At 32.1% G+C, this 15003-nt stretch overlaps 2 protein-coding genes and 1 pseudogene across 2 annotated transcripts in view; 2 read left to right on the top strand and 1 right to left on the bottom strand.

Moving 5' to 3' along the window:
• Window positions 1-6856, top strand: part of LOC126745892 (mitochondrial import inner membrane translocase subunit Tim21) — a 580089-nt gene extending 573233 nt beyond the window's left edge. Inside the window, exon 4 of the mRNA XM_050453933.1 lies at window positions 6847-6856. The gene's annotated coding sequence lies outside the window, so the exon portion shown is untranslated. The remainder of the gene's footprint in view (window positions 1-6846) is intronic.
• LOC126745963 (uncharacterized) lies at window positions 3062-4084 on the bottom strand (annotated as a pseudogene).
• LOC126745890 (sorting nexin-21) lies at window positions 5845-12588 on the top strand. The gene is made up of 4 exons (XM_050453929.1): window positions 5845-6028; window positions 6088-6536; window positions 11523-11656; window positions 11716-12588. Exons 1-4 carry the CDS (start codon window positions 6013-6015, stop codon window positions 11903-11905), a joined length of 789 nt encoding a protein of 262 aa, XP_050309886.1. The 5' UTR covers window positions 5845-6012; the 3' UTR covers window positions 11906-12588.
• The last annotated feature ends 2415 nt before the right edge of the window (window positions 12589-15003 follow it).

Raw genomic sequence — 15003 nt, 5'->3', positions numbered from 1 at the left:
ATAGCCGCTCGAGCGCGACTAATATTTTGAGAAAACCGTTGACTGAGTTCAGGCCTACGTTTTAAAAATAAGCTTATCCAATCGGGTCCTGGATAGTTATCCTTAAAACATTGCACTTTTCTGCCTCGCTTTTCTAAATAAGACTTGACAATGGTTTTTAAGTCCTCACATGTAACCGGAAACCCAAAATTTGATAAAGCAATTAGGTGTCCAGAAAATGACTCTTCTTCCTGGTCTGTAAAAACCCTTGGTTTGCCAGGCATTCGCGAATGTTTTCCGTGAAGCTTATTCCATAACGTATTTTTGGAAATTTGGTATTTTTTTGCTGCATTTCGAAGAGAAATTGACTTATTTTTAATCTCTTCAAGAGCTTGCTGAAGTTTCTCTTGGCTATAATTTTTGTAATTGCGTGCACCGAGGATACGCTGCTGCTGTCGAGGCATGACTTATCTGAAAAAAGAAATAAAAAACATGGAAACATACACTGCATCAACGGTGTAACTTTGGTACACTATTTTTTTTAAATTTGTCCCCTACTTAGACATCTGCCGTCTAACTTTGGGACATGTACCAAAGTAACCTCCATATGTTATGATTTTTAGAACAAATTCAAATATTTATTTTGTAATAAAAATTACAATTTTATATATGTTGTTAAAACTATCCTAGAATATGACTAGCTAACATGTACTTACCAGAAATTAAGTAGTTATGCTAGATTTGGATACACAATAGTAAGTTTACAGAAGTTTTAAAAACACCTGTTGACACCTGTCTACACTAACGATAAACTGCTCCCAACGGAATAAATGCAATGTTGCCAAACTTTTCAGTTTTGCAGAATATTACCTTATTTTAGGCTTTAAGCACTAAAACTTAACGTATTTAAAGAAAAAAGTCTTTTTGAAGAAAATAATTTAAAAAAACAGCTGTTGTCCCAAAGTTACAAGCCAAGTCACAAAGTAACCCCGGTTTACGGTAATTTAAATTTGCTTTGGGTAGGTGCTATAATAAACATTTTATAATAGAAAATTTTAAGTTTTTCAGTTTATTTATAAAAAAGTTATTGCAATTTAAAAAATTGATTTATCGGTTTTTGCTTGAAACCAAAATAAGTCTAATCAAACGTAGACTTTTTATATTATCTTCTAAAAATTGTTTAAAAAAAAAAAGAAACACATTGCGCAGTCAAACATATTTAATGAAAATGTTTTTTACCTAAAAGTTTTTCCATAATTTTAGAAAATGTTAAATAAAAAAAAATAAATGCTACTACCCTGATAATTTTTAACAAAGAAAAATAAATGATACCCTAATACAGTCCTTTTAAATTTAACAACAAACTTTAAATCAGCATTCCGGCGTCATCCTCTAGACAGTCACAATGAAATTCTTTATTATCATTTTCTTCAACATTGATTTTGTTGGCCTCGCATAATAAGTTTAGGTACTAGGTCAGGTCTGCTTCTTCTTTCCATGCAGCACCGAACTGTTGTTCCATTAAATGAATTAAACTTTTTTTCTTCTTGTCAGGAAATTGACGACCCAGCGGAAGTTCATTTAAATTAAATGGATCTGTCTTTCGCGCTTTTAATAAAAGTTGAGGAGTTTCATTTAAAAGCACTACTTTGTAATTTTAATGGCATTGAACTTTTACAATATTCTCTGCCTTTTTTTTGGTTTTCTGTAAGTGTATCCTTTTAAAGTCGGAGATGCCTGTAACTTTTTTCAAAAACTTCCCTGCAGCTCTTTAATATTATACAACTTCCAATCAATTCCTAGTTGTTTAACACTACCAAACTGGGAATATATCTCACAATATTCTTCTTTTTTCACCACTGTCGTATTTTTTCGCAGACTCTTTTCCACGCGGCCAAAGACCCTATCAGCTGGAAGGAAACTGTGACCTCTGACAGGAAATGTCATCCATATTTCTTTAAGTCCCGGGGGGGATTTAACTTTCAGCCAATAGTAAAGGGTATGAACGATGTGGGAATTCTTATTCTGCCCGCCACTCTGTTTAGAGTATCTAGGTGTGTCAAAAGTGCAGAACCAATTTCAACTGAACCTCGTTCAGCCTGATCTTCTGTCCAGATATAGAACGTAGGATCCTTAGAAGCCATTCCAACGCAGCAGAATACATAATAGCCAACTTCATGTGAGCAGAAGGCGTCCGAAATGGGGGTCCGGGGTAAAGGTTGCACCTACTGCATATCGAAGCAAAGGCTAAGAGAATTTTCTGGGTTTTCTTTAGACAATTAGTAAAAAGCATTTGCTCTTTTTTTATGAATATGGCGTTCAATCATAAGGAGTCCTTTTCTTTTCTGATATTATGTTTAAGGCGTACACAAAGGGAACAGATATCTACAGCAGGCGAAGAAAATCCGATGTTAAATTCTCTAGAGAAGATTCCAGCAAACATGGATAAACTTGATTGGTACATTTTGTCATGTTGTGAGTTGTATATCTTATGTAGTTTTGCAATACTTAAATTGGATGATAAATAAATCCTTTGGGATTTCTTTCTGTTGTAATGACTTTCGGTCCCGTTTAGGTTACCGATAAAGTCCCTTATTTTGGTTTTCTTCTCTTCTGATTTTTGCGACACTTTATCACCACCGTGTTTTTCTTTGCGTACTTCTCCCTGGTGTATAACTTTTGCGACAGTGTTAATTCGGTCTTTTGTAACACTTAGGCTCGATGTAAACATTTTTTGGCACACTCTGACTGCTTTTTGTTCTCTAGTTTTTAAATAATACGAAATATTAAGCAGACGATTTTTTGGTACATCTTTTTTAGGACGCTTTCTTGTTGCACAAGAAACAGCAAACATATGACAAAGTTTAACGTCTTGCACCGATTTGTTCGGAATATCATAAAAATTTTTGCGAATTAATTTAATATCAATTAACTTAACACTGTTGCACTTAAAACTTGGCGTATTATGGCGTACGACCAAAGAAATTTAATTCAAATAAAACTTCTTTTGATATATTACTGATAATCTTTATTATAATAAATTCTAAATAAGACTGCTTAAGCCATTTTTTCTTTGATCTATTTAAGCTGGAAATAATTTATAAAAAGAAAACATCGCTGTTATACTGTTAGCGATATTGGTGAATTTTACACCTAATGATCGTTCTAAAACAGGCTTAATTTCATCAATAAATAAGTCAGTATTGTCAGCAACAAATGCATTGGTAGCTTTCCCTAGTACAGCATTATTGCTCCCAAATAAATTCCATAAGTGGAGGTAGCTCTTACCAGTAACAAGGGTCAAAGTGAAGTTTCTAAACTGCAAGTAGTCTTGTTGTTTCGTGTGACCTTATCAGCTTTCAGGAGACAATTGAAATGAAGAATTGAATTGAAGAAAAGAGATGGTGAGTTAACGTGTTGCGCACTCAAGATCCTAGTTGACCAGACCGGTATATTTGTGTGATTAAACGCGTTCCATTTAATTTAGTTATGTTCAATCAACTAGGAATTATGTATTAGGACTTACTAAAGTTCCCTGTTAAAGGCCTCTGCCCCTTATACTTTAGGATAAGTACATTCATGTCGATATCATAGTCACCCTTAAAATACAGTCTCTAAAGCCTTTGATAGGGTAAACTATCATCTGTTAAGTACAGGAGCGTCTATTGAAATTGTATTAAGAAATACTCTTCTCTGATGTCATTGCATAGATTCACTTGACTTTTAGAATGTTTCTTAGCATGTACTGACCTTAATTACCAATATACAAGTTGTTCTCATGAAAACATACTTACTTTAAATCTAGAATTTTAAAACTCAAAGGACCATGAACGATCAAGTGAGTAATATTAGCATTGAACTGAGCTTGATTTGGTCCACTTCTTAGTTTGATTTCGTTGAGAGGTAATGGCTCTATTGATGGTAAATTTAACTCTGGTATTCCCTCTTATAGCACCCAAGTAGAGGAAACTACGTCATACAAGTATCTTGTCCACGAAATCCGTATAAACAAAGATAATAAAACTTTCCAATTGCTTAGGCGAATAGGATTAATTTAGGCCGCATTTGGGAACTTAAGGCGTCTGTTAGACTCACAGTTACCCATTTGTCTAAAAAGAACGGTTTTTCAATCAATGTGTTCTGCCTGTCCTAGCTTCTGGTGCTGCAACTTAGATATTAACAAGAAAGGCTATACAAAAAATCATAATAGAACACAATACAAACGCTGATCTACGTAAAAGAACTAGAGTGATTGACACAGCAGTACAAAGAATAGCTATCCTAAAGTAGGACCAAAGGGATCATAGAGTGGAGGCCTAGCTCGAACGCATATATAAACAGGGGACGACCACCAACTAGATGGTCCGATGATATTAAACGAAATCCCACAAATTGATATAGGAGAATATGGAAGCAATCAAAGACTGCAAGGTGTAGTTGAACCAACGTTACGTTCTACCAATAAAGTGCGACAACATTGTTTCTGTTTGTTGAACTAACGTCGTATTTTACGATGATCTCAATCCTCAATTCAACGATGTATTATTAATGTCAGATGATCTACGTATACAGAATGTTTCAATTCTGAATCATCACCATTCTATTCTTGGTAAATGTGGGATCTAGTAAGATTAAAGCAAAATTATTCCTGCACAATGGAAACTCTCACCAATTCAACACTCAAGCATAGCTTAGTGTGCATTCAATCTGCTTGAAAAAAACTAGTTTAGTCTGTTTTGTTCTGCATAGCCTGAGTTTCAGCTTATTAGTTTTATTGGTGGTATTCACAGTTACAATTTCTCACTTCTTTAGCAAAACTCTTGATGATGGTTTTGAAGTGCATTTAATATATTCAGAGTTCAGTAAGACTTTCGATTTTTCGGTCAAGGTATTTTATTGAGCAAACTAGAACTATATGGAATAAACGGTGTTTTACTTTGGCTAATTTCACATTTACACGGTCGAATAACTTAGAGTTGTGGGACCTCTTTAGTCAATATTCAATGCGAACTCAGGCGTACCACAGAGATCTTGGTCAAGACTTTTTTTGGTATTATCAATGATACTGGAATTTCTTTTAAATAAAATTATTTACTGTTGACCGAAGATGTCAAGCTGCTTAGATGCATAATTTCCATTCAAGACTATGTGATACTGCAGGAGGATTTGAATACTTAGGAACCACGTTGTGAATACTTATTACTTAAACTTCACGCGAAATAAAGCTTCTACTGATTTTTGATATTACATGAATAATACCATTTATTCGAAGGTTACTGTTACTATATATTTAGGCACTTACTTGGTTTAACTTATACCATACTTTCCAAAATTAATGACAGGGTGCAAAGAATACTAACAGGTCGAAAGTGTTATACGTCAGATATAGTTTTGAAACTGGTAATATAATAGAGGAATAATTCCAATAGGTGGGATGTTGGTTATTGAACCAGCATCCCATTTGCCATATTGAACCAGCAACTCATTTTCAGGTAGAGCAGATCGTATTTATATCATTAATAAAGATAGGAAGCTCGAATTTTTAAAATGAAATAGAACCTGGATATGATACACATTGGGGGAGACTAAAATATTTATTTAATATTGTTTATTATCTTACGCTTATTAGCAACTTTACGTTTCCTATCAAGCATGGCACTGGTGCCTTAGTTAATCTTGATGTCTTTACCAGAGCATGTATGTTTGGTAGGTAGTTTTTCGATGCTTAAGTTTATAAATTCAATTTAATTTAAATTCAATTGAGGTATAATAATATAGACTTTGCCCAGACTCTTGCTTATTACCCGCCTTCGTGTGAAGACACACTAATACTGTCAGTTAAGTCACCTGTTTGTCATTCTCCTGTAGATATATTTATTTTTCCTAATTTGAATATTGAGAACATAAATAATCAAATGTTTTTGTTATTGATGATTAATCGTTTGTTTGTGGTGTAAATGACGAAGTAAAATGTGCTTTGTTTTATTTTAAAATATATTTCCATTCGACAAAGGTGAACGAAACAAAACTAACATGACACAGATTCTTGGTAAGTTAATCATTTAAATCAAACACTATCAATTTACCATTTATTTAATTAACTTTAAGATTCGAACATGCAAGGCTTAGTCTTGGAAGTAATATCAGCAAACATTTCTGATGAAGTCCCAGATAAAAAATATGTGCTTTACACCCTTCAAATTCGTTATATATCTGGAAACGATGACCTTACCCCATCTGTGATACAAAGAAGATACACCCAATTTCAGAATCTCTACAACTCCTTGTACAAAGAATTTCCTGCAAAGCTTGGAGACATATCTTTTCCTAAAAAAGCATATACAGGCAATTTTAGCAATGAGTTAATCATGGAGAGAAGTACTGCCTTTGAACAGTTCCTAAAACATATTGCAAGTGATAGCCAGCTGAGGACATCTAAAGCTATGCACCTATTTCTTCAAGAACCAGAGTTAACTGATGCCAAGCAACAAATTGAAGTAAAACTTTATGATGTCGCTAGTCAGAAATTGGAGAATATTTTTAGGCTTCTTAACAAGGTATAATAGATACTTGATAATGATTATATACAGAAAGAATTTAACTATTAGTTGTTGATGAATCAAACCTATTGTCCTTTTGAATATCTCAAGAGCTTTTTCTAAGAACATATTTTTCTAAACATTTAGTTTCTGACCATGCATCTATGAATCATCAATTTATGCAATAGTTTTCTTATCATTCTTCTCAATTACTCTTTTATATACAGAATTTAATAAATAAAGTGGGAAAACCCACCATATCTGAGAAACCCTTTTAATGTCGGTGAACACAACCATAATACCAGATGGTCTAATATTTCTTTTTTAGACCCTTTTATTTTTAGGGTTCCTCAACATACAACATCATCTTCTTAAAAAGCATTTAGTTATGTTGCCGTTCAATTATGGAACAAATTTACTCATTTTGTTAAAGATGATTCTTTCAATAAGTATAAGAACTATATAAGTAAATGATTATTTGAGCCGTTCAGCGGAAAAGTGGTCTCCCTTAAAGTAGAAATTTAGAAAATTGATATTTTGCATCTGGATGAATTAAAAAATCACAGTAACATATTCTTTACACTTTTGTGTACATATTTATAATAACCCTGTACTAAAATTTCATATAGTAAAAATTTTTAATGATTGCGCCCATTAATTACATTTATTATTTTATTATTATTTATTATTTATAAACGATCTTGCCAATTTACTGTCTTGTCAGAGTTTACTGTTTGCGGATGATATAAAATTGTTCACAAAAATAGATACTGAAGACGATTGCGAATTTCTTCAGGTAAATCTTAACAAAGTAGAGAATTGGTGCAATGTCAATAGACTATATTTAAATGCTCTATTCTCTCATTTTCTAGAAAACTGTTGCCAATCAATTTTGACTATAGAGCAAATAATGTTGTGTTGGCCAGAGTGGATGGGAATTACTTATGATGCAAAATTAAGTTTTGCTAAGCATATAGCAAAAATAGTTTCTGACTCTGCCAACTTGTTGGGTTTTGTTTATCAAAACTGTCGGCACTTTAAAAATATTAATACTTTAAAACTACTCTTTTTCATCTACATATGCTCAAAAATAGAATACGGATCTCTAATTTGGTACCCAATTTATAGCTACCTGATAGATGATATTGAGCGCATTCAGCGCAAGTTTATGAAGTATCTCTGGTTTAGAGAGGAAGGTGTCTTTCCAGCCAGAGGTTTGGATAATCAATTATACTTAAATAAATTTAATATTATATCCTTAGCAAAAAGAAGAGAAATTCTTTCCATAAAATTCTTATATAACCTTATTCATAACAAGATTGACTGTCCCACCCTTTTGTCTGGATTAAATTTTCAGGTACCAAGAATAAACCCTAGGCATTTTAGATTATTTAATGTAAATCCCGCTAGGACTAATATTTTGTTTAAATCCCCTATTAATATAATGTGTCAGAATTATATTAATAATAATTTACATGAACGGTTCAATATTTTTGTTGACAGTTTAATGTCCATTATAGAAGGTATTAAGTAAATAGGTGATGTAGAGTCTTTCTAGTATGTATATAGATAAGTGCATAGAATGTTAAGCATTTTGATTTTTAATTTTTAATTTTTATACTCATTTTGGTAAATTTTTCTTTTTTTTTTTAATATTTTTTTTTCCTTATATTCTTTCCTGTAATTGGGTAACAAACCTGTTGGAAATAAATGCCTCTTTTTTATTACATTTTTGCCGCCCAATATCATTCTTCCAGTAAGTTTTTTTCAAAAACATAGCGGAAAAGTGGTATAACTTGGAGAGTTATCTATCACTTTTCTTTGTAAAAGTTAACCAAATTTCATAAAACTGATGAACCAAAGAAAAATAATAGCTGTAGTATGTTTACTATGATATCTATTACTGATAAAAGTGTTCAAAAAATATGTATAGAGCTTGAAGAGCAAAACATTACTACTACTTATCTTACATACTAAACTTACAGTAAGGAGAGTAAGAATAAGTTATTAAACAAATTAATCTTCATCAGAATTGGATAATGGATCACTGTCAACAGCATCTTCTTTTGTCAGTAAGTCCAGGAAGAACTGATGCTGAATTGGGGGAATCCACTGAAGAAGTTCTATCATATCTTTTTTCTTAGCTACAGTAACTGATCTACACACTACGTACCATAACATTAAAAAAACCTGACTAAACAAGAAAAAGCGAGTTTAATAGGACCTGGCGCGACATCGGAACAGCGTGGTGCCTTGACTTATACCACTATTCCAGCGAACAAATCCATTATGTTGAGAAGAATAATGTTAGGAAGCTCTTATCTTAGCTAAGTTAAAATTTTGACTTATACCAGTTTTCGACTGAATATATTAGACCAGTAGAAACATAATTAATGGAATAACTCAAAAATTAAAAAATACTGACATATACCACTTTTCCTCTGAGCGGCTCATTTAGTTGCATTTGAATTGGGTTCTTTGCAGTATCATTTCATTGAGGTTGCATCATATTTATGTGTCTGTACTGGGTCAAGCCTACACATTTTTGTTTTGCATTTTAACATGATATACCTGTATCATATTATTTAATTATTTATATATTGGATGTTTCCTCTGCAGAGCTTCCCTGATTCAGTTGCTGCCTGCCCCTACTCTCTGTATACAGTATAGATAAATTCTTCTCTTTTTAATTCAAGCTCTCATAAATTAAAATGAATTTAAAGAAATATTTTTATGTAAGGTCTTTTTTTGCTATTTTTGAGAAACTGTTTTTTTCAATCGAAATGCATTCATACATAACTCATACATATATTTGTTTTGTAGTTTTTGATATTGGCAAATAAATGTTTTGAATTTGAGTTATCCCTGGAAATTGCAGGTATTAGTACTCAATAAAATTACAATGTTTTATTTTAATATTGATGATGTTAAACTTATATTTTAATAGTTCATCTCCCAGCAGTTAAAAATCTGAGCTTGAATGAGATATTGTGTTGAATTCATGTTATACATATCAGTCACAGCCATTATATTGCTTTGAAATAACAAAGTTTTGGAAGGCACTTAGTTTTAGTAAAACAAGAGGTACAACAAAAAAATTGTTGATGAAGACATTGTCCTATTATCGAATTGAAATCGCTCTCACATCAAGTTTTTGTTCCAGGTTTTCTACATGTCTGAAAACATAGCATGGATAGAACCAAATATATTAATTTAATAACAGAAATTGTTTACATTGTAGTTAAGCAAAGTAAATCATTTAAAACAGCCACAAATTCCCAACTTGGTACTCAAAGGAAATTACAAAAAAAATTACAAAAAAAGTATGAACAAAATAAAGACATTCTCACATGGCAAGAGCATGTGCATGAGCAAAAATTAAATGTGATGTTAGTGCATCACATCAGCAATATTGAAAACTAAACAACAAATCAGAGAGGATCTAACCAGATTGTGGACATATATAAACTGCAAAAGCTCTTGTTTTAGTTGAATACCAAATGTTAAGGATATATCAATCAAAATATATATTATCAACACTCCAAAAATCATTTAATCCCAAAACCACTAAAGCAAACCGTTCTAACAACAATCCAGATACTTGATTTTATTAAATCATCCTCTGAATGGTATTGTCATTTAATCATTATCTGAAGCAGAGGTCCTTGATTTACTAAAAAGTTGCTTGAAAAGGACCAAATTTAATTCCATCTTTCTTAATAAAAAAAATGCTTACTCACTTGTTGCGCCTGTTATATATCTCTAAGGTGTCCCTTTATACTCATTCCATTCCCACTACTTGGAGACCTATCACAATTAATCACAACTTCCTCGAATAGACACTAAAATACAATAGAATTTCCATCAAGGAAAAAACACAGTATCTTTTTCACAACATGTGTTCTTAAAGGGTTTTTTAAATTACCACACAGACATCTGTATAACTCATCACAACTTGATATTATTTATACAGATACACAGATTCTGTTGTAAAAGCTGAAGCTATTTGTTCTTATTACAGGTCTTATATTGTTGTTGAGTTTGTGGCTATCAGAACGATTATAGTTTAACTTAGAGTACTACTCAAATTTAGAGTCAACCAGATTTATTTGTCCTAGCAGGCCACTAGCTTTGTAATGAGTCTTGTAGTTGGTTGATTCATGCATAGTTAGCGTGAAAAAAGTTTCAGGTCTGATATTTCGAGAAAGAATTCTAAGTTTAAAAAGAGGCAACAACTGAGGTCAGTTTATAGCAGCATTTATTACTTTATGTAGAAAACATAAATTTAGTAACATTTTTCTTGAGTCTAGTGTAGGTTAATCTATTAAACTATCACTCACCCACTGATAGTTATATTAGTCCCTGTTTATAATCCCTGCAAAAATCCAGCAATTCTCAAAAATTTATTCTGTGCTTTTTTGAGCTGCTCAATGTGATAATTGTTAGATGGGGACTAACTCATACTCCGAAATTGGTCCAACACGGGAGCAATAAAGCATTATAAAAGTAAACGTACACAAATTAACAGTTGACCTCTGAATTTTAAGCACCTTTATTACCCTATTTGTTACATAATTGATATTTACATGAAGATAATAATTTTAAGTCCATCCGGATTTCCATGTCTGAAACTTCTGTTGTAGAGCTAATTGGAAGACTATTAAGTAAATAAAACTTATAGGTTTTCTTTGCAACTTGCTTGAGAACCTAATTTTATGGCATTTATTAATGCTAAGTGATATACTGAAAAATCCACATCAAGCATACTTGTCTGACAATCAAACAAACATATTTTCTGCCTTCTGTTTTATTTTACCATGTTGTAGAGTGAAATAAAAAACAAGCAAAAAATTACATTGAACGTTCTTTACATTCAACTTTCTACTCACACTATTTTTATTTTGAATATTTAAAGAAATTCTTATTTCATGCAATCTGTCTAATATCTAAATATCTGTCAGCCATGGATAATATTTTTCACTAAACATCTATTTGCTTCTTAAGGTATTTTCAGATCGATCCCACGAAGTTCTGTTAATCCTGTGTAGACTTGTAGCATGTTCTGCTGAAAGTGACACACCCGATCCAGCCCGACTGAAATGGGCTAATTTAGCTTTATATAGATTTAACGGTGTAAGGTAAAATTAAGTAAATTTGTGTAAGCATAATAAGTATATCTATGAGTCTTAATTTTTAGTGATAGTGACTTACTAGAACTGTACATGCCATTGCTTCATTCTTGCGTAAAGATTTATAATTCAAATAACCAGAGTGCTGAAGAACTAACATCACAGTTGCAGAAACTGCAGCGTAAAGGTATGCGAGATGTTGAAGGAAGAACCCTGTTAATAGCTATTCAGGAACTGGAGGAAAAAATGCGGCACTGATGATATTTTGCCCTTCAGTTGCTTGTTTTGACTATCGTTTTTAAGGAGGCATTTCAATATTCTTTTCTGCTTTTTTTTGACTGATTTGTTATTATCATCTATCTTGACTAAAATGACTATAATAGTTTAGGTCAGATAAGTTGATCTCAATCAACTTTATACTAACCTGTCTTGAATTTTTTTCTGATATCAATTATTAAAATTACAATACATTTTAACTTAAAGGCTTCAGTGGTCAATGGTTCTCTCTGAATTAGTAATATATTTTAGCTCAGCTCAGATATTTAGATCTATAAAAAATATTTATTTTAAGGCGTAGTAATTTATTTAGACCTTATAGATATTTTTTTTTATTTAATTATGTATCGCAAATCGTATCTCATATAACATTATGCAAGAAGCATCTGATAGGAAATGGACGTTTAACTATTCATGTCAAATTAATTGAAAATACTGATTTTTCTCGACTTTTAGTACAGTTAAGACATTTATGGGACTTTTTATTATAACGGTATTAACAAGGTTCTGTGCTTCTATGAGATTTCCAATTTTAAAAATGGAAGAGATTATTTTAAATGACAATCGTCAATTTTTTATCTTAACTAGGGCGGTTTATGAGACGAAATTATATTTGTACACCAGTGATACCTGTTCTCTATGAAATATATATTTTTATTACAGCATACTGCTTTTTAATTTATCCGTTGTTTTAAAATAGGGAATTATTGCAAACCTATCAAATGTGTAATTCTTGTTTCTACTGTTTTTTTTTAGCGAGCACACCTTTTCTTGTACACCAATACCTTGCGATATGGATAAGTAATTATTTTAATATATCATACTTTAAGCACTTTTTCTTCACATAAAAGAGTGCAGAAAGTGAAATATTTACGCATCTCAAGGCAATTCAAGTTAAGACAAAACTGAATTACAAATAAAGGAACAGTCAGACCAAATATACTGAAACACATTTGATGCCGGTCATACTTTCTCTAAAAATTTGACATATTCTTATTTCATCATGTTGTAGAGTGCACTCTAAATGCAATACACTAGATTGCTTTAGCATTTAGAAGTAGTGAATTTGCGAAAGGTGAAATATTATAAACCTCGGTCGTCTCCACAAAATAGCGATTTCAAAAGTCTATTTCGATTTGAAAATCGTAATGTGGAATGGTTAGCTAATAATTTTCTGGGCCCTTCTACAGAAACGCGAGGTGGTGCTCTTTCTTCTTTACAGAAGATGAAAATATGTTTAAGGTATCTGGCTGATCCTGGATTCCAAAAAGGTATAGGTGAGGAGCTTGGTGTAGAGCAGTCAACAGTATCACGAACAGTGAATACCGTCGTTAATAGAATTGTTGTGCAAGCTAATCAGTGGATAAAATTTCCTACTTCTCATAATGCTATAATGGAAGCAAAGGACTTATGGCAAAATAAATATCGTTTCCCAACTGCAATTGGTGCCATAGACTGTACGCATATCGGTATAGAAAAACCCAGTTTTCATGGTGATGAGTATATCAACCGGAAAGGAAAAGCAACGCTTAACGTGCAAGCAACTTGTGACGCCAAATGTATGTTCACTAGTGTTGATGTAAGTTGGCCAGGATCGGTCCACGACAGCAGAATTTGGAAAAATTCGGTTTAAAGTTCGGCAAATTATGGCAAGAACAAGGAACAGCGTACTTCTTGGAGACGAAGGTTATGGAATCGAGCCATGGCTCATGATTCCATTTCGCAATCCCGATAATCCAACTAAAAGGAGTTACAATAATCTTTTGAAACAAGAAAGAGTAATTATCGAGCGCTGCTTTGGGCAAATTAAACGTCGATTTCCAATCTTGAAGTATGTTTGTCGTGTTAAAAGTGAAAATATTCCAAATATTATTATATCATGTTTTATTTTACACAACATTGCAAAAACGTTGGGAGATGAAGATTTTCAAGAAGACGAACTCTTTATTGATAATAATGAAAACGATTTTGTTGACTTAGAAGACGACCATGTTCGTATTCGAGGACAGGAAGTGAGACAAAATTTAGCTGATATAATCTACGATATGAATATCTAATAAATTGATCCATGTGTCACCTAGGTTAGTATTAATTATGTAATAGCTTATATTATTTCCGTTTAGAAACACTCATCTTTGTGTCACACAGTTTAGTAAAAAACATGTTACAAATACCTAAATGATTCCGTTTGAAAAGAAGCGCTTATTTTTTTTTTATTGTTAGTAAATATGATAAAGGGTTCGATGAAATTACTATTTTCATTTCATTCTGTTCATCGGTTAGTAAGGAATATGTATGTTATAAATTATTTGTTTGAAAAGAAATTAAGATATGTTTTTTATTTTAAATTTATTGTTTACAAAATACTGGACAAAAAAATACCATTATATTATGGTTTCTAATATTTTAATTAATTCTAATGTAGTAATAACAAAAACAAAATGAAAAAATACTTCAACTATGTCCAAAAAAAGTGTTTACAAGTCCAGATATGTCAAGGAACCTACAGCTGTAATTTTTTCAGTATTTCCACTTTTTTCCATTATTTCTTGAAGTTTCACATTGTAGTATTCCCTCTGCACCCTGGTGGTTTTCAGTTGTTCTAATAATACCAAGCGCTGCAGCTTTGAAGTGGTCAAACTTCTTGTTTCGTCTGTTTCGTATGTCGCTAATGCATTTCTTTTTGAGGATTGTGTGGCAGAAACGCTGGAATATGCATAGTTTTGCTTGCCAGGATTGTTACTTTCTGTTACTGATGATGACGAACTCTCATTTTCAGCAGTTTTACTTTTTTCTTGTAACACGCCTCAAGATTTGGCCCCTATAAAAATATTTTTATTTGCAGGGTGATAAAAGTTTTATTGTTGAAAAATTAGGTTAGAATTACAAACACACGAGTGACCCGACCGAGTTAGGGTAAATGACAAAAACGTCTATAAATTGGATGTACATAATACTTATAAAATTTCGTAATTACGAGGTCCCTGATATCGATTAATAAATTGTCCTTGCAAAAATTGTATTTGACCGTTATCATGTTATCAACTACTTTTTACCTAACTAAATTATCTCTGTTCATT

This window comes from Anthonomus grandis, chromosome 16 (genome assembly GCF_022605725.1).
Source record: "Anthonomus grandis grandis chromosome 16, icAntGran1.3, whole genome shotgun sequence".
In the NCBI taxonomy this organism is placed as follows: domain Eukaryota; kingdom Metazoa; phylum Arthropoda; class Insecta; order Coleoptera; family Curculionidae; genus Anthonomus; species Anthonomus grandis.
Note: the sequence above shows the minus strand (reverse complement) of the source record. Positions and strands in the feature narration are given on the sequence as shown.

What these genes read in the sequence shown, in the direction of transcription:
- LOC126745890 (XM_050453929.1), top strand. An exon ending in TTTTTAGGCTTCTTAACAAG is followed by an intron (nt 6,537 to 11,522) that starts GTATAATAGATA and finishes TTGCTTCTTAAG; the next exon opens with GTATTTTCAGATCGATCCCA. An exon ending in TATAGATTTAACGGTGTAAG is followed by an intron (nt 11,657 to 11,715) that starts GTAAAATTAAGT and finishes CTTAATTTTTAG; the next exon opens with TGATAGTGACTTACTAGAAC.